The 25049-nt window shown below is 41.0% G+C and overlaps 9 protein-coding genes across 9 annotated transcripts; 6 read left to right on the forward strand and 3 right to left on the reverse strand.

The window, feature by feature from the left end:
- Window positions 1–740: 740 nt before the first annotated feature.
- Window positions 741–1812, forward strand: ATC70_007560 (Aa_trans domain-containing protein; the record flags this gene model as incomplete). The annotated part of the gene is made up of 2 exons (XM_064826819.1): window positions 741–1276; window positions 1497–1812. The coding sequence occupies 2 exons, from the start codon at window positions 741–743 to the stop codon at window positions 1810–1812; spliced, it is 852 nt and encodes a 283-aa protein (XP_064675876.1).
- A 147-nt stretch (window positions 1813–1959) lies between these two features.
- ATC70_007561 (uncharacterized protein) lies at window positions 1960–2403 on the forward strand (the record flags this gene model as incomplete). The annotated part of the gene is made up of 1 exon (XM_064826820.1): window positions 1960–2403. The coding sequence occupies one exon, from the start codon at window positions 1960–1962 to the stop codon at window positions 2401–2403; it is 444 nt and encodes a 147-aa protein (XP_064675877.1).
- Window positions 2404–3077: 674 nt separating this feature from the next.
- On the forward strand, window positions 3078–5127 carry ATC70_007562 (uncharacterized protein; the record flags this gene model as incomplete). The annotated part of the gene is made up of 9 exons (XM_064826821.1): window positions 3078–3371; window positions 3422–3494; window positions 3548–3663; window positions 3724–3883; window positions 3943–4271; window positions 4328–4355; window positions 4416–4594; window positions 4650–4941; window positions 5009–5127. 9 exons carry the CDS (start codon window positions 3078–3080, stop codon window positions 5125–5127), a joined length of 1590 nt encoding a protein of 529 aa, XP_064675878.1.
- Window positions 5128–5291: 164 nt separating this feature from the next.
- KRE5_9 (killer toxin resistant protein) lies at window positions 5292–6529 on the reverse strand (the record flags this gene model as incomplete). The annotated part of the gene is made up of 6 exons (XM_064826822.1): window positions 5292–5470; window positions 5529–5982; window positions 6059–6114; window positions 6171–6233; window positions 6293–6371; window positions 6428–6529. The coding sequence occupies 6 exons, from the start codon at window positions 6527–6529 to the stop codon at window positions 5292–5294; spliced, it is 933 nt and encodes a 310-aa protein (XP_064675879.1).
- Window positions 6530–9621: 3092 nt separating this feature from the next.
- Window positions 9622–14739, forward strand: NOP12 (Nucleolar protein 12; the record flags this gene model as incomplete). The annotated part of the gene is made up of 1 exon (XM_064826823.1): window positions 9622–14739. The coding sequence occupies one exon, from the start codon at window positions 9622–9624 to the stop codon at window positions 14737–14739; it is 5118 nt and encodes a 1705-aa protein (XP_064675880.1).
- Window positions 14740–17828: 3089 nt separating this feature from the next.
- Window positions 17829–19150, reverse strand: IMD1_2 (inosine-5'-monophosphate dehydrogenase; the record flags this gene model as incomplete). Its single annotated transcript, XM_064826824.1, has 5 exons — window positions 17829–18120; window positions 18174–18271; window positions 18328–18606; window positions 18663–19049; window positions 19103–19150. The coding sequence occupies 5 exons, from the start codon at window positions 19148–19150 to the stop codon at window positions 17829–17831; spliced, it is 1104 nt and encodes a 367-aa protein (XP_064675881.1).
- Window positions 19151–19285: 135 nt separating this feature from the next.
- ATC70_007566 (uncharacterized protein) lies at window positions 19286–21131 on the reverse strand (the record flags this gene model as incomplete). The annotated part of the gene is made up of 6 exons (XM_064826825.1): window positions 19286–19342; window positions 19398–20045; window positions 20107–20277; window positions 20341–20711; window positions 20772–20915; window positions 20969–21131. The coding sequence occupies 6 exons, from the start codon at window positions 21129–21131 to the stop codon at window positions 19286–19288; spliced, it is 1554 nt and encodes a 517-aa protein (XP_064675882.1).
- Window positions 21132–21303: 172 nt separating this feature from the next.
- Window positions 21304–23531, forward strand: ATC70_007567 (uncharacterized protein; the record flags this gene model as incomplete). The annotated part of the gene is made up of 8 exons (XM_064826826.1): window positions 21304–21504; window positions 21557–21616; window positions 21684–22145; window positions 22223–22243; window positions 22303–22393; window positions 22457–23088; window positions 23150–23421; window positions 23477–23531. The coding sequence occupies 8 exons, from the start codon at window positions 21304–21306 to the stop codon at window positions 23529–23531; spliced, it is 1794 nt and encodes a 597-aa protein (XP_064675883.1).
- An 802-nt stretch (window positions 23532–24333) lies between these two features.
- On the forward strand, window positions 24334–24973 carry DTR1 (Dityrosine transporter 1; the record flags this gene model as incomplete). The annotated part of the gene is made up of 2 exons (XM_064826827.1): window positions 24334–24487; window positions 24549–24973. 2 exons carry the CDS (start codon window positions 24334–24336, stop codon window positions 24971–24973), a joined length of 579 nt encoding a protein of 192 aa, XP_064675884.1.
- Between the last annotated feature and the right edge of the window lie 76 nt (window positions 24974–25049).

Here is a 25049-nt window from a genome sequence, read left to right on the forward strand (position 1 = left end):
AAAGTGTCTTTTGCAATGACAATATCTCAAAAAAAAGAGTTCCTTCTTTCCCCACTTTTCTTTGTTCATATAATGCCCATAATTTCGAGGGACCAAGCAGTTTGCATATTTTTCTGCAGAGCTTACAATAAAACCAACGTTACAGAACTCACAAAACGGATCGAAAACATGGCAGATATTGATATCTGCTATCTGGATGGCCCTACTAAGCCTATCCTGGCGAACGTTTCAACCATAAACAGCCGGCCATTTCGCTATTATTTATACCCTACAGGAATTACACATTACAATTTGCAAGAGGAAAACAAAATTCAATTTGGTAATGATTGATGGTAGCTGGCAGTTCTCAACAAATCTAATCTTTTTCGTTCTTTTGTGATAGTCAGCCCTGCCCAGATAATTCAAACCCTGAACATAGTATATTTGTCTAGCAACCCACTGAACGAAGAGGCCTACGCATGCAAATCTCTTACCAACAATGGCATAAGTCCTTAGGGTGTCATACTGAGAGATAGAAAAAACTGTTGGTGGGCCCAATGTCTGCAATGATGAGGAATAAAATATATTGAAGTTAAAATCGTCAAAATACAGATAATGGATAAGAGCACAAACACTAAACGAGGACATCAGTACTGCATCAAACATCACGGCTGCCAAATTGTCTTCATTCGAATTGGTGGCTTCTCCTCCTGCCAAGTTACTGGCCTATGCTGATGACTTTTTGGTCTTTATCAACAATAATGAAGAGATGCAGACTATTCAAGATCACATTTCCTACTATGGTCGAGCGTCCAATGCACGAGTCAACTATCACAAGTCTATTGCCTTCCTTCCGTCGGGAGATAGGTCTAGAGTGTGTGATGACTTGTTTCGCCTCACTAGTCGTCTGCAATTTCAATGGTATAACTCGGATGTGTCTCTCCTACATCAAGTATCTTGGATATCCAATCTGGTTCAGCAAAGCCCAACGGGATGGATTTTGGCAAGAAACTATCCTGAAGCTCCAAGCGTCTCTGGACAGACATAAGACAAGAAACATTTCGGTGTATGGTCGCGCTACTATGGTCAACTCGTTGTTCCTTGCTCATTTCTGCCATATGCTGCGTGTCACTACTCTGCCCACCGCTTTCGTCAGAAAGATCTCTTCAATGGAATATCAGTTTGTGTGTCGCAAAATACTACCTCGCTTGAAGAAGTCTGTCATGCATCTGCCTAAGCACGTTGATGGTCTTGGAGTCGTTGAAATTACAGTCCAACGACATATTTTGCAACAACGGTATGTCCGCGCTCTGTTTTTGGATAACCAGGTCTCTCGCCCAATTCCTGCTTTCCTCATGCAATTACTATGCGTCTTCATACAGGTTACATACGGGGCGTCCCACCCTCAACTGCCACTGTTGTTCCGTAACACGTGAACTGGATCACCCTTGATTGATCAACACTGTTTGCTCACCGTCTTCCGCTCGGTCGACGTCTTTGCTGCTGAATCGTCTTAGACTGACTGTTCCTTGTCGCTGGATACTGTTAGAATTATGCAACCAGGCTCATTCTGATATCTGTTTTGTCACTAACAATCAAATTCGTATGAAGCCTACGCAAATTCTTCTCGAGCCAAGCCGTTTAAAAGACTCTTTATTGTTTAAAGCAAGGCGTAACTGCCCCAAACCCACCCTTTGGTCCACTGTTACTGCTGCTGTTCGTGATAACGACATCCAGTTCTTGCCATCCTTGCCAATCATTTACTTATCTTTTCCTGCTGTCCCTGAGCCATTACCTGTCACCGGCGGAGGTGTTGATCTGTCGCCCTACTAATGTCACAAGCTTATCTACCAAGGTATTATGATCCTGTACATGTCTAATACTGAGCTTCGTGCCATATACAGGCGCAATCTCTCTCCAGTAACCAACCCTAGGGTGAATGTAAATCGACTCGCTGTGGCCTCTTTTCTTCAAACGAAAATGCCCAGTACAGCTCGTAATCTTTGGTTCCGGTTGATTCATAATAAGGTTTCATCCAAAGCTAACTTATACACTCCTTTGAGATTACCAGATGATCTCTGTGAATACAGTGGCCATCGCGAAACTACCGCCCAGATGTTATTCACTTGTCAATCAAATTTGGAAATCTTGTCCAACTACTTTGCCTTGGTCTTCTTGCCTCTTGGAGCTCTGGATATGAGTGAGGTTTATCAAAACGTCATGTCTCTGAACCTCTCCTCATTCCATTTTCTTGACTCTCCTTTAAAGGTCTCTGTCTTTGTGGCCATTACTTGTGTACTTACAACCATTTGGCGCGCCAAGTGGCCAGCATACTATGACAATGTTGGCATTGACAATCAATCCATAGTGGATAGAGCCATATCCAACCTGCGTAACTTATCCTCTCTGAACTGGATCAATTAATATTCTTTGCCCTCTCTGGACGGGTCACTTTATACTACACCCGCTGCCATTTATACAAGTATCTTTTATGTGTTTATTTTAATCAATAAAACTTCATACAAATAAAATAAAAAAATCTTGGTAGATCACATCCCATCATGGCTATTCCTACGTCTCAGTGATTGATTCTAGGCTGAAAATTTGATTTTAATCAGGAGTACAGGAGACACAATGAAGCGCGAGTGCAACGTCTAAGTATGATGATCCACGTAGTAGTATACCATCGACTGTCTATCTCCAGAAAGTTCTATATGTTGAATACGAGCTTGAGAAGAACAGCATCAATTGCATCCAGTACATAGAGCTTTTCCATTTGATATGAAGTACAGCCAACGTTTGAGGGGGTGCAGGGATAAACAGTGTATCTGGGCGAATAGTCTATAACACACCGCAATATAAGAACATATCCATATACATTTGGGCAGAGATGGAAGGGGATCAGAAATGATTAATCTCCGTAACACTTGTTTGAGCAACATTGATCTGCGTCTCCGAGAATACGGATTGATTTGACTCATAAAAAATGTATGTCTGGGCCGTGCAGCCCTAATAGGCCGCTCATAAAACAACAGCGTATAAAAGGAGGCTCGTTTTCGATTTGTGGCATTTTCATACCCATCTTCTTTTCATACAATATGAATTTTGTTACTGAAAACTTAAAGTACCTAGACGAAAAATTTGTCAGCGTGTGTTTACCATGTATCAAGAAGAACAAAAAGACAGTAGTCAGCATCAGTGCAGCTGTTACGGTGTCTCTCTTAACTGGCTATGTCTACAGGTTACTCACTGTTCCTCCAAAGCATTTCAACGGTCTTCCTTGCATCACATATATAGACCTTATCAAGTCCATTCTCCGTGGCGATCGTATATATGACCAAAGAAAGCAGCTTGCGCTTCCTCTGCTGGATAAAGCCAATGGTGTATTTGTGGTAAGTATCCTTATAGAGCTGTTGCTTGTTGGTCTGACAAGCCTGCATAGGAGCCCTCGCATGTGGGCTGGCAAATCAGATCTACAAACCCCACTATCAACAAGGCCATTCTCAATGATTCTGGTAAGGTTTTACTTTAAAACACGGTAGCAGTATAGTTTACTCACTCAAATCAGAAACATTTCCCAAGGCAGAGAACATGTTTGGAAGAGCAGGTAGTCTGGTTTACAGATTTATTGGTGGAAAGCATGTTGGTTCGCTCGAAGGTGCTGAATGGAGAAGACATCGAAAAGTAAGGTCTAGCATTGCACAACACAAGTCTATTTGATCTAAACTTAACGCTGTTTCTTAGGTCATTAATCCTGCTTTTCATAAGGCGCTTCCGATCAATATCTTTGGTCAATTGAGCCAAAAGGCCATAAAAATGATGGAAACTCTCGGATTAGAAAACCTCTGTGTAACTGATGTCTGTGGGAGAATGACCCTGGATGCCATTAGTGTTGCTGGATTTGGTAAGACATGCAATAAATGCCATAACCAGAGGCATTCCTGCTGATATATTTACATTCAGGATTCGACTTTGAATGCGTCTCGGTGGTAGATAATGAGTGGATCAAAGTGTATGATAATATCAGAGAAAATTTGACCGACCCCTTTTTCATCCTGTTTCAAATATTTGATGACGAGTTGAAATGGATGTTTCCTCACAGAGTTGCTGCTCACAGAGATCTCGATAAACTCTTGGGCAGTATTGACAAAGTAGTAATGGAAAGAAAAGCCGAGATGAACTCAAAAGACTCTAGATTTTCCACCATCCCTGAGGCTGAGAAAGATATCTTGACACTTATGTTGGAAGCAGAACACCAGGGTGAAGGCAAGCTCTCTGATTTGGAATTAAAGGTGTGTGATTATGCGAAACCTAGCGATAATTGATTGTTTAGTAATATATAAATTAGAGAAACATTGCCGGCTTCTTTCTTGCTGGTATGTTGATGGATGTTGCAGTCTTTGCATCGCATTTAACTGACAATTCTTTTCACACAGGCCATGATACGACAGCTATCTCGCTAGCATTTGCCATTGCACAAATGGGACGCAACATAGATATTCAAAAGAAGGCAAGAGAAGAAGTGCTGTCTGTCCTCGGTGATGAGCCTGAAGACGTTCTTCCTACAAAAGAAGACTTGAAAGAAATGAAGTACTTGGACGCTGTAATTAAGGAGGTTTGCCATCACCAATATGAATGCAAATACCAATAGATGCTAATGCCTTTCTTAGACTCTTCGCTTGAATAGTCCCCTTACTAAAACACTGAACCGCGTTGCTTCCAGAGATGTAGAGATTGAAGGCTTGTTAATCACCAAAGGCACATCTGTTGATGTTGATATCACTGCAACCCATATGAGCTGGGAAGACGGCCAAGAGTTCAAACCAGAAAGGTTTCTCGGCGCTACGGACCTTGCATCAAACAAACATGGCAGCAATTTTGTAACCTTTGGCGGTGGAAGCCATACTTGCCCTGGAATGTACTTTAGCTATGCTGAGCAACGTGTATTTTTGTCCATGCTATGTAAGTCCAAATGATTATGAGGAGGCATTACTGTTGCTAATGGACTCCTTACACACCTAATGTTTAGTACGCAAATTTGAATGGCGCTTGTCAGATGATACAATTCACAAAGATGAATGTATAGGCGAAGGCTACGGATCTGTCAAACCAGTAGACCTTCGCATCAACTTGACGAAGAGATACTAGCAGTAGTTGATATGAATTAATAATAAAAATGGAGCCAATTCGGTAAAGCACATAGGAATATATGTAAAGACTTATTGTGAGCAAACAGTGATACTTTTTATTTTAATGCATAAATATATAAAGTTTTCAGCTTTTTGCTATGGTATGATTTACACAATGCTAAATTATTTGCATTTAGATTCGTAGTAGTTAACGGCGGCCTTCTCTGCCATTTTTTGGAGCATAGTTTGCTTCTTTTCTTTGGTTTCTTCGTCATCGTCAGCGTCGTCATCATCGGTACCTCTCTCCATAAGCATTTGAACCATTTCCTTGGCAGCATATGCAGCGACTGCTTGCTTAGCGCCTATGTGGGTTCAGAAAGGTTAATGGCAGTTTTTGAGATGTTCTGTACAGCGTATTACCTTTGAAATGAACAGTTTGACCTTCTTGCTCTTGCTTTGCAATGATTTGCTTCACGGCCTCAGCTGCAACAGCACCAGCAATCACTTCGTAAGTCAAGTTGGACTTTTTCTTTTCATAAACCTTCTTGTGAGCCTTCTCCAGCTCCTTCTCTCTCAAGACGTCGTTTTTGTCATCGTCTCCCCAGCCCCACCAGCTACCAAACCAAGCACTTAAACGAGCGCTCTTGTTGTCATCATCCTCGTCATCGGAAGAATCAATTTGCTTGGGTGGATCTGCGAGTTGAAGATCCCAGAGTTGGTTGATGCCCTCTTCCACGACTTCAGCCTTCTTGTAAATCATGATGGTAGCTCCAACTTCAGGATTCTTCTTGCGGATGTCAACGACATCATTGGCGTCTGACAAGGTGTAGATATGTCCATGTTCACTGGAGTATCCAAAGCGCTGATCATTAGCCTATACGTGTGTATAAAAGTTTGTGTTACATTCAGTGCCTGTTCCGAGTTGAAGTTGCGACCTTTATAACACTTACACTCTCTTCGTGCTTCATAGTGTCAACGTATAAATGATCATGGCCAGTAAAGATGTCTATATTGGCACTAACTAAGCTTTGGATGCTGATTTAATGTCGATCCTGTACTCACCAATAAACTTTTTTGATTTGCCAATGTCCATGACTAAACCAACAGATTTGTTGGTCAAGAAACCTGGTGAACAGTAAGTCGTTTAATATAACTGTCAATTTTGTGTATCTCCAGTTACGCACCATTTTGGTGAATCCAAAGTTGGGAGTCTCTTTCAAGTTTATCTTCCTTTTTGGTAGCAGTGACAAGCTTAGCACCAGCCTACAATATAACACACTTAACGTATCTTTCGAGTTTTCACGAGAAAGGGTGCTTACCTTGGCGGGACCTTCAGAAAGGTCAATATCCAAAGCCAATCCATTCATTTTGGAGATGATATAAAAGTAGCCTATGGGGAAAGTATCTGCTTCAATAGTCATTTTGTAAAGATAAGTCGTATCGTATGCTGTAAAGAAAAGAGAGGTCGATCGTCTCGAGAAATGCGCCCTATTTATATTATTACATATTAATTTACGCGAACACAAAAAACTTAGTTGTGATACGACGGAAGCTTTCCTTTACTGGTTCTGGTGCCGTTGGAAACTGACTCTTCTCTGATTTCCAAACGATCTTCTTTCGAGGGACAGGAGTTTACATGAGAGTGTCATACATGCATTTCATTTGTGGTAAAGAGCGAATCAAGGCAGCAAACTGTGAGATGATGATGATGTAGATGAATCTATAAATAAGGTCAAGCAGAAGTATATTAGACTAGCTCTAATATTACCTGGCGCGTAAATCCACAAATGCTCTTTACCAACATTTTGTAAAAGGAAGGCGGCTGGGCTAAATCATCGTTGATGTTTCATTTCGCCGATTCAGGCACAACAAATAGACTTTAAATTACGGAAGAGTCGGAAGAAGCACGGAATACATGAAAGCTTCTCCCCGCCCATCTGATGCTGTCAAAGATGGCATGCATTTATGCTGTTCTTCGTGGTAATTTAATTTGTAATCAGCCGAAAAAGCAATGGTTACTGCGGTGACCAAGAGCTAGAATAAAAGTGGGTTTATGACACACAAAGCATGCCACGAATTGACTCTTATAAGCAAAATGAGTTGATATTTTTTTTCTAGATCAAACGTCTTAATAAGATTTCATACTACAATTTTGAGCTGTTTGTATGAATCTCTGAGTAAATCAAGCAAAACACTTGCAGGGTAAATTATTAATCTTATTATATAACAGTTTATTATCAAACTGTGGACCCTAGCATAATAAATAGCACCTAAATGTATCTTCCGATGCATTTTGAACAGAAGTGTAGTTGTTAGGATACCACCACTGATTTAGGTTTACTTCACCCTTGTCTGCGATTAATCAGAAATAAATTGTTTAAAATTAATCAGGTAAAAAATATCGTTTATTACATTGGAAATAAAAGGGTTTATATACTGTTCGAGCTGAGGGAATTGATGTGAGGATAAGGTACTAGATGGGATGATTTGGCTAATAGGACAATAGATCCAATCTATAGTCCTTAACATGCCATAACTGGAATCGTAAATAAATTCATGCCAAAGTATGATTTAATATGATCTATGCTCGAACTAAGTGTTTCTTCGTATTTAGAAATTCAGTTTAGAAATGACACATTAGTCTGCTTTATATTATTCCATACTGGTAGTAGCACACCTACAAAAAGGTGGAACTGGCTTAATCCTTAAACCCGCTTTGCTTTATTCATCTACAACATTTAATAAACTTCACTAGGTTCAAGCCCATTGTATATAAACTATTAACAACATCTATCATAAACGATGTTAAATGCAGCCAACCTAAAGCATTCTTATTGGTGGTCAAAAGATCTATTCACTGGATTATGAGTCCATGCATCTATCTCGATGCCTACATAAGTGTATATAAAGACGGGAGCGCACCAGATGGGGCCAAAAAGTATATAAAAAAATCAGTCAAAATCAAATATCTTTACTCAGTAGCATACGCTGTTTCCAGTGCTGCATAGTCAGTTTGTACAGAATTGAAGCAGCATCAAATGGTACCACTCTTAATAGCTTACCCAGCGTTTATATTTAAACAGGCTGGCTTTTCATGGTTTTCATGGTTTTCAAAGGAAAGCATCTACTAGAAATGTACCAACTTGTTTGTAATACTCTTCCTAATGTAAACTCAAGAAGCATCTAACGTTTGAGATCTTTCTTGCAGCAGTAGCATTAATTTTCGTGAATCTTCAGGGCCCTACAGATCAGTTCCTGCCCAAATAGTCTAAAATTGCTTGCTCGACCCCTTACCAGAAGTGTATAATGGTCCTCATGTAAAGTCTCTAGAATCAACATTGGGCTAGGATTAGTTGTTCACCCTTCTTGATAAAATGCCCAGCACAGCTGCTTTAACCTTTTGCCACACCACAACGAAGCAAGATATTAACAACAAGCAGTTTTGAATACAATATTTCGCAACAGTTCGTCTATCGATATATTACTCGTAATTGCTTGTAATCAATAGGTTCTTATAGGAGCCTTATTAATCAAAATTGCCTTATTTCAAAAAAAAAAAACTTCTATTTCTCGGCATCAACCCCATCTAATCTAAAATCCAATTATACCATCTTTTTTTTTCATAAATTCTGTCATAGGAACATGCTACTTTCAATGCGAATTTCAATAGCTCAAAACACAATTTTTGTAACAATAATGATGTAAACAACACTGTAATAATGAAGTAGTAGTATCTGTATAATCTCCTGACATGGTCAGTGTAAAAGACGTCTAACATAGAAAACTGTATAATAGATGCTAGATCAAATATATGGCACCTCATTATCTTTTTTTTGAATAAAGAAAGCTTTAATTTGTATCTATTTGGTTACCCTTTTATTATAAACACAATATCATACTAAATGGCAAATCCATAGGGGATCAGCTAGTTGTAATCCTCCTCTGCTTCAATTTCTGAGCCAATTAAATTGCTTGAAAACTCCGCTGACCTAAAAAAAATTTTGCGAGGGTTTCCCCCTGTTTTGATGTGAGGCAAAATTTTAAACACCGCTATATATAGCAATATAGCGGTAGCTATCATCAAATTTCCCTCAGGTGCTAGAGCATGTCTGTTGTGCCAGAAGGGCTACAACTGTCTATAAAGATTAAGGTATTCTTGATGGGTAGATATGTCTGTGTTGTGCAACAACATGGACAAGCTATGATAAGTGAAGTGCATCTCAGCTATCTAAATACTGAGGTTCACCAGATGTGATAAGCGTTGTACAAGATAAATTGCTACTTTGGCATTCAGAACTTAGTATAAATAGAATAACTCCTGTCTTCATCAATAAATCTTTAGTTTTTGTGTCTGATCTTATTCAAATAAGTCTTTTCTTGTTTTTATAATATCGAACATTTTTTATAAGCTACAAATAATAATCCTTTTATTCTTTGTGCTTAACATTTTTTAAGATCGTGTAAATCAGAATCTTCCAGATTTTAACCTACCTATCTAATTTAAACCGAAAATATGACTATGAATGATTCTACTGTGTCTCCTGCAGAACAGAACAAGAGTTCAGATGTTCAAGCTGTTGGAAGCGAGCTTTCGTACGGAGGAGCTGTAGAGCGACTTCGTCAGGAGGTTCATGGGTTGATCGCTGAAGTTGCGAACAGTGGGGACAAGTCGGACGAAGAGGTCGACGCTTTGAAGGCTGCCCTGTCGAAGAAGTGCTCTAACTTGGAGGCTATAGAGAAAGCTCTCTCTATGGTCACACCTAACCAGAGTCCTTCCAAAGTAACAGTGGTTAGTCAAGGTGCGGCTAATAGTTCAACTGTACCTGATGATCTTCCTTTGTTCCAATGGTTTGGACGTGTCAAAGATGAAAAAAAGGAAGTTTTTGCCAACATTGAGGAGTGTTGTCGCCGGTTTTCCGATAAGTTGAGCAGTTGCACGCTTGATCTTGACGAACACTGGTATCGTTTGCTTCCTCCTTGTCTTCCCGGCGATCTTCGCAATTGGCTTGATGAGTTTGTGAAAGCATCTGGCTCCACTGTGTCCTGGGCTACCTTGAAGGGAGCTATCATCGGTCGTTTTGGTACACCAAAAGAACAGCTCAGATTCGAAAGAATTAGGGAGTTTCTTCGTTGTACTAAAGAAAACGAAGAATCCGTTGATGGTTTCGTAGAGCGGTTTAAGACGTTGAGAAATAGAGCTGACATCAGTGATAAGGGTGTCGTAGCGATGGTGTTTTTTGACGCTTTCCCCAAGGTTACCGCTAGGTTGCTAATGGTTGCTATGAGTCAGGCACCAGAATCGTCATTTTATGACATTGATTATGTGTCCTCTCTCGTGCGCAAGATGGATATGATGGCTATTGAGACGGGTCAAGAATCTTTGGGCTCTGTTTTTGATGGAAGAAAACGCGCTGCTGACATACCTGTTTCGAACGAAGCAAAGAAGTCTCGGTACGCACCTTCTTCTAGTGGAAACGCTTTTCAAAGTAGCTCTTCGTCGAGATCCAATGGTCCCTCGTCCAACTCTCCACGTTCTAGTGCTAATCGTTTTGGCAAAACATTTGCTGAACATGTTGCTGAAGGGACTTGCTCCAAATGTAATGGTCCTCGACCAAAGGGGCAGATACATCACTGCAACACTGCTATTCGTACTGGTGGTGGTAACACCCATCAGGGCAATGGTGGTAAAAAAGTTTTGCGTGCCATGACTAAGAAACGTGGTGGCAAACATTCGATGGATGCTGCAATCCAAGCTGCTTTTCTCTCTGCTCGTGTTGATCGTGCGTTAGCTGAGAAAGGTGCTTCTTCCCCTGCTCTCTCCTCTGCTGAACAATCGGTGGATGATGTTGTCCTTGCTCCTTCTTCTGGTGGTAGTGACAATGTTGATGTTGACCAAGATGCTGTGATGAGTGAAGCTCATGGTATCTTTGAGGATACTGACCTGGTGAATCGTGCCCAGTCTATTCTTCTTGAAAAAGAGATGAGTAGCATGTCTGTGGACGACGATACGCTACAAAATATATTTGCTCAGCAATGTAAGTTCGATGCTAGATTTAGTGCTCCACCTACTATGACCACCAATGCTATTTGTGTTCCTATTGTGGTTCAAAATGTCATTTGCTTTGGCTTAGTGGATACGGGTGCTACGTTTTCGTGCGTCACTGACAAGTTCTTTCAATTCTTAGGAGGAACCTCTCTTGCTGGATTTGAGGCTAATGATGATGATGAGAGCTTTGTTCAAATGGCTCATGAAGTAACGACTGTGCCTAGAATAGGTGCGGTACGTTTGCACATTAGCTACAATAAATCAAATAAAAACCATTTGTTTGAAGTATTTCCATTCTATTCTGAGGAAAACGTACCTGTATTGCTTGGTATGGATATTTTGTCCAAGCTTGGCATTGGTCTTACGGGCTTGGTGAGTCAACATGGCTTTCAATCAGGTCCTCGTGTACCAGATCCTATTGATGATGGTATTACTCCAAACGCACATCCTTTTGGTAGTGAGGAAGAGAGACAACCGTTTCTACTTGCACTAAAGGGGTTATTAGAAGAGAATTCGCGCATTGATATGAAGAATACTCAGTGTAATCTGCCGGATTCGATTATTAAGCTTGATACTAAACCAGGTGCTGTCGCTTGGCGAGCTCAATATCCTTTGCCTGAAGCTTATCGTGATGCTGTTGCCAAACAAATTCAGATATGGCTTGATGAGGGTGTTGTTGAAAGATCTGCTAGTCATACACGTTTCAATCATCCGTTGTTGGTTGTAAAGAAAAAGGACGCTGATGGTAATTACACAATGTCTAAGCCTAGAGTGGTGTGTGACGTTCGTAAGTTGAATGCTATCTTGGAAGTGGATGACAAACAACAGTTACCTTTGATCTCTCATATCCATCAGAGCATTGGTACGAAAATGATTCATACTTGTCTCGATATCCATGCTTGCTTTACTAGCTTTGGTTTGGATCCAGAGCAAGCTCATAAAGTTTCATTTACTTGTCCCTTCACGAATATCCAATACACCCATAAAAAGGCTGCTTATGGAATTCGCCATGTCGGATCGGTGGTTGTACGCACATTGCAAACACTGCTCTCTGATTTGAATACAAGCTCTAGTTCTACTTCGTTTCCTACTGATGGTGATCACTCGGTTTCCTGCTATGTAGATGACATCTTATGCAGTAGTAATGGGAGCCTACAAGATCACTATGCGTTGGTTGCTGAGGTAATTCGTCGTTTAACCGATGCTAATTTGGTGCTCAATCCTGAGAAAGTCGTCTTCGCTCAGCGTAGTATTTATCTCTTGGGATGGAGTGTTATTAATGGTAAATTACTGCCTGACGGTAGAAAACTTACCAACATTGCAGATTGGCCGGCTATTACCACTGGTCGTCAATTGGCATCTTTCTTGGGTTTAATGTCGTACTTTCGTGCTGCCATTCCATGTTATTCTCGTCTGACTCGAGATCTTGATAGCTTGAAACAGTACAAAGATCTAACAGATGTTTGGAATGAGTCTCATACAAAAGCGATTGCCGACTTGAAGGATGCACTTACGATGGCACTTGTGCTGTCACCTCCTGATTTTTCGATTCGATTTCACTTGGCTACTGATGCTAGTTTAACTGCTCTTGGCGCGGTTTTATATCAAGTGGTCAACGATGAAATTCGATATGTAGGTCTCGTATCTCGTAAATTGTCTGTTTCTGAGCGTAACTACAGTACTACGAAAAGGGAATTGCTAGGGATTTGCTATGCCTTGGTTAAGTTTCATCGTTTTCTGTATATGCGAGAGTTTACCTTACATACGGACCATAAGAGTCTGATCTACTTGAATACACAGGAAGTCCCCAATGCACTCATGCTTGGATGGTGGGAGACCATTTTTTCTTATACTTTCGATATTGTGCATTTGCCCGGTGTCCTTAACGTAATTCCTGATGCTTTATCTCGACTTTACGAAGATTCGGATGCTGATGCTTCAGCACGACATCTTCTGGGGGGCAGGTACTATGCTGATGGTGGTGAAAGTGTAAAGAGAAAGAAAAAGGGTTCCAAAAACAAACTCAAGGTTGTCACACCTTCGCCTCCAATGAAACGTATTTTGGTCAAGACAACTAAGGCGTTACGATCTAATTTTTTTAGCAACCATGCACGCACTGCGGTAAACGCTACTCTTATCAAAGATGGCACCACCACAGCTGTCTCGCAAAAGCAAAAGGAATTCATATTGCGTACGCTTAGGTTTGCTGACTATATCACTCCTCCTGCTAATGAAAGAGACAATATGATCATTGCTCAGCATCTGGTTGGACATTTTGGGATCAAACATGTTGAAACTGCAATTCATCATGAAGGGTTTCACTGGGTGAACATTCGGAAAGACATAGAAAGAATATTAGCTGATTGTGACGAGTGTAACAGGTACAATATCGCTAGAGAGGGATATCATCCTTTCCGTAGTGTCAATGCAGCCCAACCTTTGGATCATTGGTGCATGGATCTCGGTGATATGGGTGTTACTAGCTCTTTCGGCAGCAACTTTCTATTTGTCCTTACTGATTACTTTACGAGATTTACTGTGATAAGATGCATTCCAGACAAGAAGGCTACGACAATTGCCAGGGAAATGCTTCAAGTTTTCTCACTTTTTGGATGGCCAATCAAGTTGACTTCAGACAGAGGCCTGGAATGGATAAATGAGGTGGTCCGTGCTATGATGGACATCAGTGGGATAGACCATCGCCTGTCATTAGGGTACAATCCATTGGGTAACTCGGTTTCTGAGTCATTTATCAAAATATGTAAGTTAACGACTATCAAGTTGTTAAAAGGTAAGAGGGATCAATGGGAGCACTTCATTCCGTGGGTGAATTACTGCATCAATGTCAAGTATGCTCGGCTACATAAATCTCGTCCGTATACACTTTTGTTTAATCGTCAACCAAATGGTCTGGCTGATTACTCAAAGGTGGACTATTCCAAACGTTTGGAGAAAGCTGATAATAGACTCATTGACAAACGATACCGTTTTGTACAAGATGTTCTTATCCCGGCTATTTCTAAGCGTATTGTGGATACACAAAATGCTGATCATGCTAACTTTGCGAAGAAACATAAGGTCATTGCCGAACCCTATCCTATTGGTAGTAAAGTTATGATTAAAAATGTTCATCGTCAAAATAAGTTAGATGAACGGTATGAAGGACCTTATTTGATTCATAATATAACCGATAAAGGTTCCTATGTGCTGGCTGACAAGACGGGTGCACTCCTTAGTCGAGATGTGCCTACCCATCATATCAAGTACCAAGTCGCTGCGAATCCTCAGCCAATCACAATTGATGAGTTCTCTGCAGAGCATTACGAAATTCAAGCTGTGATTGATCATAGAGGATCTCCTGGTAACTATGAGTATAAGGTAAAATGGAAAGGGTTCGATGATCCTAGTGAAGATACTTGGGAGCCTGTGAAAAACTTTGATTCGGCCAAGCACATTGAGTTGTATTGGGCTCGAAGAGAAGGTGCAAAGGCTGCTGGTAAACGTAGGTTAGCTCCTCAAACAGTTAACTGGCGAACTCCTACTACTCGCGAAATTGGTCAGAGTGGTAGATCAAACAGGTCTTAAATGGCTACTAGCATGATGGGATCAAGTCTTTTCCTTACATTTTTGTCCTATGAAAGGTTTTTACACAAGGTTTTTACTGACTGATCTCGGATGCAGTGTCATTTGGTAATTATTTATTGGAAAGTGCTTTATGTGCTATATTGTCATGATGTTTTGTAATCTGAGATTACGAAATGTCCACAAGAAGTACCTGAATCTGGGGGGGCAATGTTGTGCCAGAAGGGCTACAACTGTCTATAAAGATTAAGGTATTCTTGATGGGTAGATATGTCTGTGTTGTGCAACAACATGGACAAGCTATGATAAGTGAAGTGCATCTCAGCTATCTAAATACTGAGGTTCACCAGATGTGATAAGCGTTGTACAAGATAAATTGCTACTTTGGCATTCAGAACTTAGTATAAATAGAATAACTCCTGTCTTCATCAATAAATCTTTAGTTTTTGTGTCTGATCTTATTCAAATAAGTCTTTTCTTGTTTTTATAATATCGAACATTTTTTATAAGCTACAAATAATAATCCTTTTATTCTTTGTGCTTAACAATGTCTTACTTACACCACCTAGCTTTAAATTCAGGCATTGAGACCCTCAATCATCACTAAAGTAAGTAATGATAACCAAGTGGAGGCAGCCTATCTACCTCCTAGCCTCAGATAAAGTCTTGTTGAGCTTCAGTGATAGGCACATCCACACAACGTAAAAATGGTATGCTTCAAAGAAACATAAAAATAATAAAAGAATGAAGAAAAGAACAAACCACTATTGGAGTATAGTCGTACGTAGGCAAAAACGGGATACTCACATAAAGTGATTCAAAGAAAAGTATAACAAGCACAACACCAGAGACGTTCAGAACAGCTCGTTGTTGTTGCAACAAAAATCCATACATGAGCAACATGCATGGTAATAGTCGGATGTAAAGCAACACAACCAACAAAAGAAGAAAAACGCAACAAAGTAAACATCATGAATGCATTATCATGAGAAAGGAAGCAATAATACAAACGTTCAAAGAAGTTTTATATCATTGCGACCAGAAGAAAAAAGATACTTACCACTTACCACCACCGTAGATAGACCAGAGGACACGCAATCACCGAATATGGACCAGAGAACGAGCACGTACCAAAGACAGTAAACCAGGAAAGACCATATTAGCAGCAGCAGCAGCAGCAGCAGCAGCAACAGCAGAACCATAGACAAACCAAAGAACGAGCTACACCAGAGAACGAGCATGCACCAAAGATAGTACACTATGAAAGACCCGATTATCAGCAGCAACAACATCAGCAGCAATACCAGCACCATAGAAAAACCAAAGAACGAACGACACCAAGCAGAGATCAGGCAAAGACCAAAGAAGCAGACAGGAGAGATAACAGAAAAGGAATGGCAGCAGCACTCACTCAAACAAGCAAAAAATCATTAAAACCTAATAAACTCAATTAGTGTTAATTCTACGCCTTCTAGTGCTCGTTATCGAATAGTATCTAATATATTCCACTTTAAAGAAGCAGTATCAAGTTCTTCCAACAGTGCAAGACAAAGTTATCGGAAGCTAGAGTGTTATTATCAGTCAAACGGTGTCCAAAACCACCATGGTTTGATACTAGAACGCGTTTTGCAAAAAGGGTAAAAATGGCGGCAGGGAAAAATGAGAGAGCACCCTATCCGACGTCACGACCAGTAGATTTATTCTCAGTCTTGTACCGTAGCAGCAGTAATTGCGGCAACTTAATTTGTGTTGTGCCAGAAGGGCTACAACTGTCTATAAAGATTAAGGTATTCTTGATGGGTAGATATGTCTGTGTTGTGCAACAACATGGACAAGCTATGATAATTGAAGTGCATCTCAGCTATCTAAATACTGAGGTTCATCAGATGTGATAAGCGTTGTACAAGATAAATTGCTACTTTGGCATTCAGAACTTAGTATAGATAGAATAACTCTTGTCTTCATCAATAAATCTCTAGTTTTTGTTTCTGATCTTATTCAAATAAGTCTTTTCTTGTTTTTATAATATCGAACGTTTTTTATACGCTACAAATAATAATCCTTTTATTCTTTGTGCTTAACAATTATATTAAAAATCGGTTTGATTGTTTAGACGAATGCTTTTGAAACTTTCTTTATTAGATTCTCCATTAGATTCTAAACAAAATTTGATTTAGCTGAAAAGCAGTGTTATCAATAGGGTCGCTTGGTTTTGAGGTCGAAAGATTTCAGAAATCCATGAATCTTCATTTAGGGCGGTTTGAAGGCTGAACTATTCATATTTTAAAATACCGCTGTTTCAGTAGGTGGCTCAATTGGAAATTAAGGTTTGGTCTCTTTGTCAGATATAGCCTCTTAATTACATGCGACAGAACGATAGGGAAGGTGTTGGCGAATCTTGTAGTAAAAGCCGCTAAATCGAATGTTGCTTGGCTACCTTGTAGCAAGCGGCCAAATATCTGGTGCCTAATTTATGCTATATTATTACCAATAACGGCTTCTACCCTTAGCCTCTTATTAGCAGCCCTCCTTTTTTTTTTTAGTAAATGCTCCTCGAAGCTCATACTAGTGCTTCGAATAAACTTAAGATGCTATTTCTTTGGCACTTTACCTAACGTGCCTGTGGTTGGACGTTTCCTCTACTGGGATTCTCGCATGAATCAACAAAGGGTGGGGAATGTGAGCTTCCTGATCATGTTCTTCTGCTGCTCAAGCCGTGTATGTCTCGGTGGTAGAAGCTCGTCGAAGTCCACGCTGTAGTCGTACACGATAAAAAGAAATAGCATGTGTATTCTAGGGGTTGGGAGCAGAAAGCTTCTACCTTCTCGTGGTTGTTCCTGTGAGTAAAAGCGTTTTTTTTAAAAGGAGACTCTTGTTTTTACTGCTCACTAATTTGTCAAGTAAACTCCATTGCGAAAACTCAATAAATCAACAAAAGTAAATGCTCCGAACAACAACTTTATCGCGATTGTTGCAACTATAGCTCATCCTCTTTTTAAACTGGCATTTATATCGAGAAGGTTTAAATTTGGGACACTTCTTGGTGTGAATTAGGTAATGGCTGCTTGTTAATTTATTAGGGTATTATATAATCAATCTGACTTGACACTAAGAGATTCATCAGAGACGGAAGGGGCATCGTCCCCTTGATCCAATCGCTCTTGCTCCTCCTCCTCTTCTGTGCTGCCATTTGATGCTGCTTGGTCATTCTGTAGAGAGGATGGATCAACAGGCCTTTCATTTTCCAGTAAGAAGCTGGACAATTTGCGCCACATGTTCTCACCAAAACCTTTCCATGCAACAGTGGCAAATATAAACTCGATGCTTGCAAATGTAAATATAAAGGCAAGTGCAGTAAGAATGCTGTGGAAATACATGTAGTATCTATCAAGAGATATGAGTTAATTGCAAAAGAAGTTCTCCATGGGTCCTCTTACCGAAGACCTTTGAAGTTGGCAAGAATCATCAACTTCGCATCATAGATTTGAATTCTTGGATCAGAAATAGCAACCGAAACAGAATCTACGGCTCTTGACTAAGGAAACAAACCAGATTAGCTTATTACTGTTACCTTCCACACACTGTACACACCTTGAGCTCCATAAAATTATCCACTAGCTTGATTGTAATTACTTGACTCTCTTCTGTTAACCCGACAAGCAAAGGAAGCGCCTTTGCAAACACCCGCATGATTCTTTGCGTTTGAGATTGATATCTCAAAATGCCCGGTCGACTTGAATGCAGGATAACGGACCCATTTTGTGTGTTTAAACCGAGATCAATCATGAAATTGCCAATATCAAAGTTGGTATCAGACGTAGGGACGTGCAATTGCACAGACACATCATATACTTGTTCATGTCGCAGTGGCTACATGAAATGTCCATTAATACCTATCGCAAAGAAGCTACCTGTAGTGTACTTACCATGGAACGAAGATTGACCCAGGCGGTGGGTCCTTGCAGAGCCTTGTAATGAAACCAAATGGGTTGCACATGAGTGATAGGTGGCACATATTGGTTGTAAAACATAACGTAGGCTACGATGCTGGTTACAATGATCCAGGAAAGAGTGACAACCATCACAGTTGTCTTGACAAACGTCTTTTGTGCTGCAGGAGCAAAGAATATCTTGCAAAACGGTAGCATGATGAACTTTATCACACGAAACAACAGCATTAGGGCAGGATGTGGAGGCTTCGATGGCGCCGGTTCGTCTTCTACTGAATCGCTAGCTGGCTCAACGGCAAGGGCGTTTTGTTCTGTCGCTTGCGAATCGTCGTCCAATGAAGGCACGACCTGGTACTGGTCAGACTGAGAGATGAAGCGTTAGTCGTTGACAGATTAAAGGCTCAGGATAAAATTACACTCTCTGCAATGTCTGATAGCAGACCATCCGAGTCAGTTGGAGGCATGTTTGTGGGTAGTTTTAGATGTGAAGAAGAAAAGAGAAATACAGACAACAAACTTTTGTTTCAAAAATCATGTTCATATTTACACATTTGAAACGTCAGGTGTTTAAACAGCAGCAACCAATGTCCATCTTTTATTCAGTGTCTGAATTCGCCAGTGTATTCTATGCCCATCGCATATTTCATGATCTCAGCCTGTTATAAGGTTTTAGCATGTGTCTATTACAAATCGCCTGTGTGTTGCACATACCTTGACGAAATCCAGATTATCTACAGCATTCAGACCAATGGAACGGATCCAAGCAACTGGAGCAGCGTCTGTAGAGAACAAGCGATGCAGCTTGTCGCAGGAGCTAATCATCATGATGTTGCGCAAATATCTCTCAGATGCGTACTGTCTCAATAAATGAATACTACCAATATCTTGTCCTTCCACTGTGCCTCTTTCCAGTAACTGAGAGAGACATTCGACATCAAGCAAGCCTTGGTTTAGGCCCTGACCAGCAAGGGGATGAGTAGCGTGAGCAGCATCGCCCACAAGAGCAACACGTTCAGCCACATAACGCTCCGAATTTCTCAATCTGAAAGGAAAAGAAGCTCTTGATTTGTCTTGCACGTCAATCACTTGAGGTGGCAGTGAATATTCTCTGTCCAACACCTGTTGATCATTCAGTGATTTCTTTGCGACACTTTCTCTCCAAAGGTAGTCCTCTTGTATATCGCATTTTGATTCAAATGTGATGGGGTCAATTTGTTTGTACAGGTAGTTGAGATCCACATGGGACATTCTGTAGGCTGCATTGACTAGGTTGCAGAAATCCTTGGCGGATACGTTCTTGAGTGCTTTGGCAATGGCTGGCTTGGTGGACCACACCATGGAGGCGTATTCATCGTTCAACTAGGAAAAGACGCGTGTCAATTGGCCTGTTTCTATATGTCACGCATATAGCAGCACTTACAGGAAGCAGAGCAATGGGACCTGTTGGTAAGAATCGTTGCCAGGCAGTGTTGTTGGGACGCTCAGGATCCAGCTTCAATGTAGCGACCACACCATGCGCATCGTAATCCCAACCGAGCGAATCAATATGAGCAAAGCTACGCACAGGACTATTGATACCATCAGCACCAATCTAAGAAATATGCACACAATCGTCAATAGTTCGTGTCTCATGCAAACCCTCTGCTCAATTTACCAATAAGCGAGCCTTTAATTTTCTTCCGTTATCCAAGTGCACTGTAGGCCAATCTTGCAAATCCAATCCTTCGCCTTCCTGAGGCTTATTCTCCAATGATCTCTCAATTTCTGCTACCTTGACCTTTTGAATAAAGTCAATATGAGATCCTTCAGCACGACATTCATCCAGTCTTTTTAAAGCGGCACTTTGGACATTGACATTTTCCACGATATATGCAATTGTGTTTTCATCCATGGTGTTGTTGACATTGTAGCTCTTCAGTAATGCAGAATCCAGATGAATGCGAGCATCTGTCACACCGTCCCACACTTGCATGTCTCTGTAGCCGTTTGTTCTGTCCAGCGCCATATGCTTTGTCATGCCAATCTCTGTCTCGTATTTAGGGTTTCGGTCTCCATGACAGCAGTGACTTTATATAACTGACTTACTTGAAAAGAACCCCATTGAACCAGGTGTCAAAGAGACGACACGATTCGAGTAATTGTCAGCTTTGGGTTCCCATTGCTTGACGCTTGTCAGGTCCATGGCTTCGACTAATGCAATACGGTGTTGACGCATGGATGGACGAGAGGCTGAGTATACCAGGTTAGTGGCAGTGTCATGTAGATCCAGTTACCATAATTACCAAGAGAGCAGGCCAGCGTGGCACCTGCTACACCACCGCCAATAATAACCACATCATAGGCATTCTCGACATCCTGGGCCACAGTAGCTAAACAGCGAAACCTGTTGGTCGCGAACTTTGTGAAGGGCCGAATGAGACGTCTGCTTTGAATTGTTCTCAACATGTTGTATAAAGAATAAAAAAGAGATAAACAAAAAATTCAAACCTTGCACAAAAGTAAAGATGCTCGGATGTGCGTATTTTGGCAGGTGTTTGAATAACCGCTTCCGTTTTTGTATTGCCCTTACATTTCTCTCTCTCTCTCTCTCTTTTCTTTTCCGTAGCACCTCCAGAAGATGGACGATTCAGCTGAATTCTCTTCACAGATAGTCGAGGAAGAAGATTTCTTTTTTGATGAAGAAGACGAGGATTTTGAGCAGGAACCGCTGGACCAACAAGAGGAAAGCAACCAGGTGGCATTGGATGTCAGGCATCCTGAACCTGAGGACGAGCAAAAGTCTTTTAAAAATCTGCTTGCTGGACCCTCCACAAATAAGGTTGGACCCACCCCATTCTTGCTGGCAATGTGTGGACCTAACCGTTATCTAGGCTGGCTTGGGCAGTGTAGACAAGGAAAAGGTCAATGCAGTGATTTACGAGCTTTCCAAGGTGGGTGCTGTTATGTTTGGATTGTGTGTTTGGATGTTGGATCACTGATCTATGCATACACACACAGGGATCAAAATTCTTTGAGCGAGAAAAGAAGCGAGATGAAGCAGTAACACAACGCATCAATGCCATTCTGGCCAAATATGAGCTGATCAAGGACAAGGACCTGTCATTTGAACAACGTATTGTGGACAACATGATTCGAGACTTAGAGGACACCAGAGACTTGACACAATGTATCTGCCACATGGATATGGATGCCTTTTATGCATCTGTGGAGGAACTGGAGGACCCAAGCTTGAAAGAGGTGCCTATGGCTGTAGGCGGCATGGCTATGTTATGTACCAGCAACTACCTTGCTCGACAGTACGGTGTTCGCAGTGCCATGCCTGGCTTCATTGCTCGCAAACTATGTCCAGAGCTCGTCTTGATCCCACTGCATTTTCCCAAATACAGAGAAGCATCCAACAAAGTGAGGGCTGTATTCCAGAAGTATGATCCGAACTTTGTGCCCATGAGCTTGGATGAGGTAAGCAGTTGATGAGCGAGGAAAAGCTTGATGGAAAGATACCTGCAACAGAAAAGATTGAAATCATTATGAAATAGGCTTATTTGAACTTGACAGAGGTAAGTGAGTTGAGGTGCCTGTATGTCGCTTGGTGCCTGGGACCTAACTTGTTCTGCAGTACCTCAAAACAACAGACTTGACACCCGTTCAATTAGTAGAACAAATTCGTAGCGAAATTTTTGAAGCAACTCAATTAACAGCAAGTGCAGGTAAAGGCTATTCACTCAGCTTCTGGAGCCTTGTGCTGTAGATTTAACGAATTCACCTTGTAGGCATCGCTTGTAACAAGACATTGGCCAAAGTGTGCAGCGACATCAACAAGCCTAACGGCCAATACTATTTACCCATCGACAGAGCATCCATTGTCAAATTCGTCAAGGATTTGCGCGTGCGACAGATTCCTGGTGTAGGCAGAGTTACTGAGCGTGTGCTGGATGCACTCGGTGTCAGAACTTGCGGTGACATTTACTCTCGCAGCGCCGTATTATACAAACTGCTGAGTCCCATCAGCTTCCAATTTATGCTCAAAAGCTATCTTGGTATTGGTAGCACCACATTCAACACAGACCACGATAGAAAGAGCATGAGCACAGAGCGCACATTTGGCGCCATGTCAGATCCAGAAGAGCTGTTTAAAAAGGTCAAGGAGCTGTCCATCATGCTGGAACAAGATCTAGAAAAAACAGGCTACATGGGTCGCAATGTGGGCATCAAACTCAAGGCTGTCACGTATGAATCTCGCATCCGGTCAAAGACATTTCCCAGCTACATATGGAAAGCAAAAGACATTGAGAGAATTGCGAAAGAGCTATTGATCAAGGAACTCCCGATCAACATACGACTGATGGGAATTCGTATATCCATCATGAAACCTCGAGGCAGTGAAGATGAGAGTGTCATGAAGGTAAAATAGGCATTCAATGTTGCATTTGACATAATAGTTCATCCGTACATTATGTGATTAGTATTTTACCAAAGTTCCGCTTCCCGAATACCAAGAGCAACAGCAACGATTGAATCAGCAGCAAGCACAGCAAGAAGATACCCTTAATGCACTTGTGTGCCCTATCTGTAATCGACCATTGAAACTGGATAATGCCCAATTCAATCGACATGTAGATGAGTGTCTTAGTAAAGTGGAGGTAAGGGCTATCTTGCAAGAGGAAAAGTCCGAGAGCAGCAGTAACTCGAGTAATGCGAGCAATGATGGGGGCCCTGTTTCCAAGCGTCTGAAAAGGTAGATGCTACATACATCAGTAGAAAACCACGACTCAATATCTTTGCCTCTATAGATCAAATGGAACCAAACATGGTAAATCCTTGTTGGATTACTATTTTCCATCCTAAAGAATACGCTGCCCTGACGATAATGAGATGATTACCTATTTGATGGCATTATGTAATAAAAAGGAGTCTAGGGGAGGCAGAACCTTAAATCTTTAATCACGGATATACCCATAAGCGGATTCAAATATTCTGTATCTATATACACAAATGCTATCGAAAAAGGATGAGATGTGTATCTATGAGATGTATGAATGGATTATCAGTTTATATACAATGTCATTTGTGCTACATTCCATCTTTATATATGGGGAATGGGGTAACAAGATGTGTAACTTGACATCTTGTGAGAAAGTTAAGATATACCTCGGGAAACCAGTTCCAGGTCAAAAAAAGGGGAGCTTAGGTCTGCTTAGATAATCAAACTATCATGTATTGTTGAGATGTTGGAGAGTAGCTGAAGGTGAGATGTCATTTTTTTTTGTTGAGAGAGAAAGATCATACAGAGCCGCCATACTGTTGCCATACTGTTCAGTCCCTTGCATTACACCATTTCGAGATTAGCTTCATAATGCTATCTTAGTATTTTAGCTAATAGTTTATTAGAAAGAGGATGATGAAGAAGGGGACCACAAGAAACGGGAAGATTACGGTAGTTCAATTTATAAGCAAAGCAATCTCGCTACTGCAACTGATGAACCATCAACTACCCCAGTTTCGGAAGATTTTGTATGGACGGGAAAAGAGACAGAGAGATGATTCCCGTTTCATATAAAAAAAGAGGAGCCCATCTCAGATTTGAGCTTTTTTTTTTTTTTTTTTTTTTTTTTCCTTTTCTTATTACAACACACACACACAAACAAACATGAGCAAAATTCCAGTTCCAATCTTTGTTTTAATGGGTACTGCTGGTTGCGGTAAGACCAGTGTTGCAACCGAGATGCAAAGAGTCTTGAATTGTCATTATCTGGAAGGCGATTCTCTTCATCCTCAATCAAATGTTGACAAGATGGCTGCAGGTAAGTTACAAAGTGGATGGTTAGAGAAGAGAGGCAAGGTCTAACATCCTTCAAACAAAAGGTCACCCATTGGAGGATGATGATCGTTGGCCTTGGCTTCGCTTGATCCGTGATCATTTAACAGAGCAAGCCAAGGAAGTCTATGATTTGGATGTCAACTCACCTAACCGTGTTGTTGTTGTTACCTGTTCCTCTCTCAAGAAGGTGTATCGTGATATTTTGCGTGAAGTGCCTGCTGAATTGGGCACTGTCATCTTTGTCTACTTGAAGGGTACGCATGAACTCTTGTTACAGCGTATTCAAGGTCGTGTGGGTCACTTTATGCCTCCTTCCATGCTTCAGTCTCAATTAGATACCCTCGAGGAGCCTGATGAGAAGCAAGAAAAGGTCATTATCGCTAGTATCATTCCTCTTCCCGATGTAGAGGCCAAGATTATCGTTGAGGAGGCTGTCAAGAGAGGTTATTTGCCTTCAACTTGTCTTTAGATGATGATGTTGTGTGTATTATTTGCCTGTATATTAGTTGCCATTGTAATTTTCCCTTTTTTGCTTGAATAAACTT

Source organism: Mucor velutinosus (genome assembly GCF_035048745.1).
Source record: "Mucor velutinosus strain NIH1002 chromosome Unknown tig00001553, whole genome shotgun sequence".
NCBI lineage: Eukaryota > Fungi > Mucoromycota > Mucoromycetes > Mucorales > Mucoraceae > Mucor > Mucor velutinosus.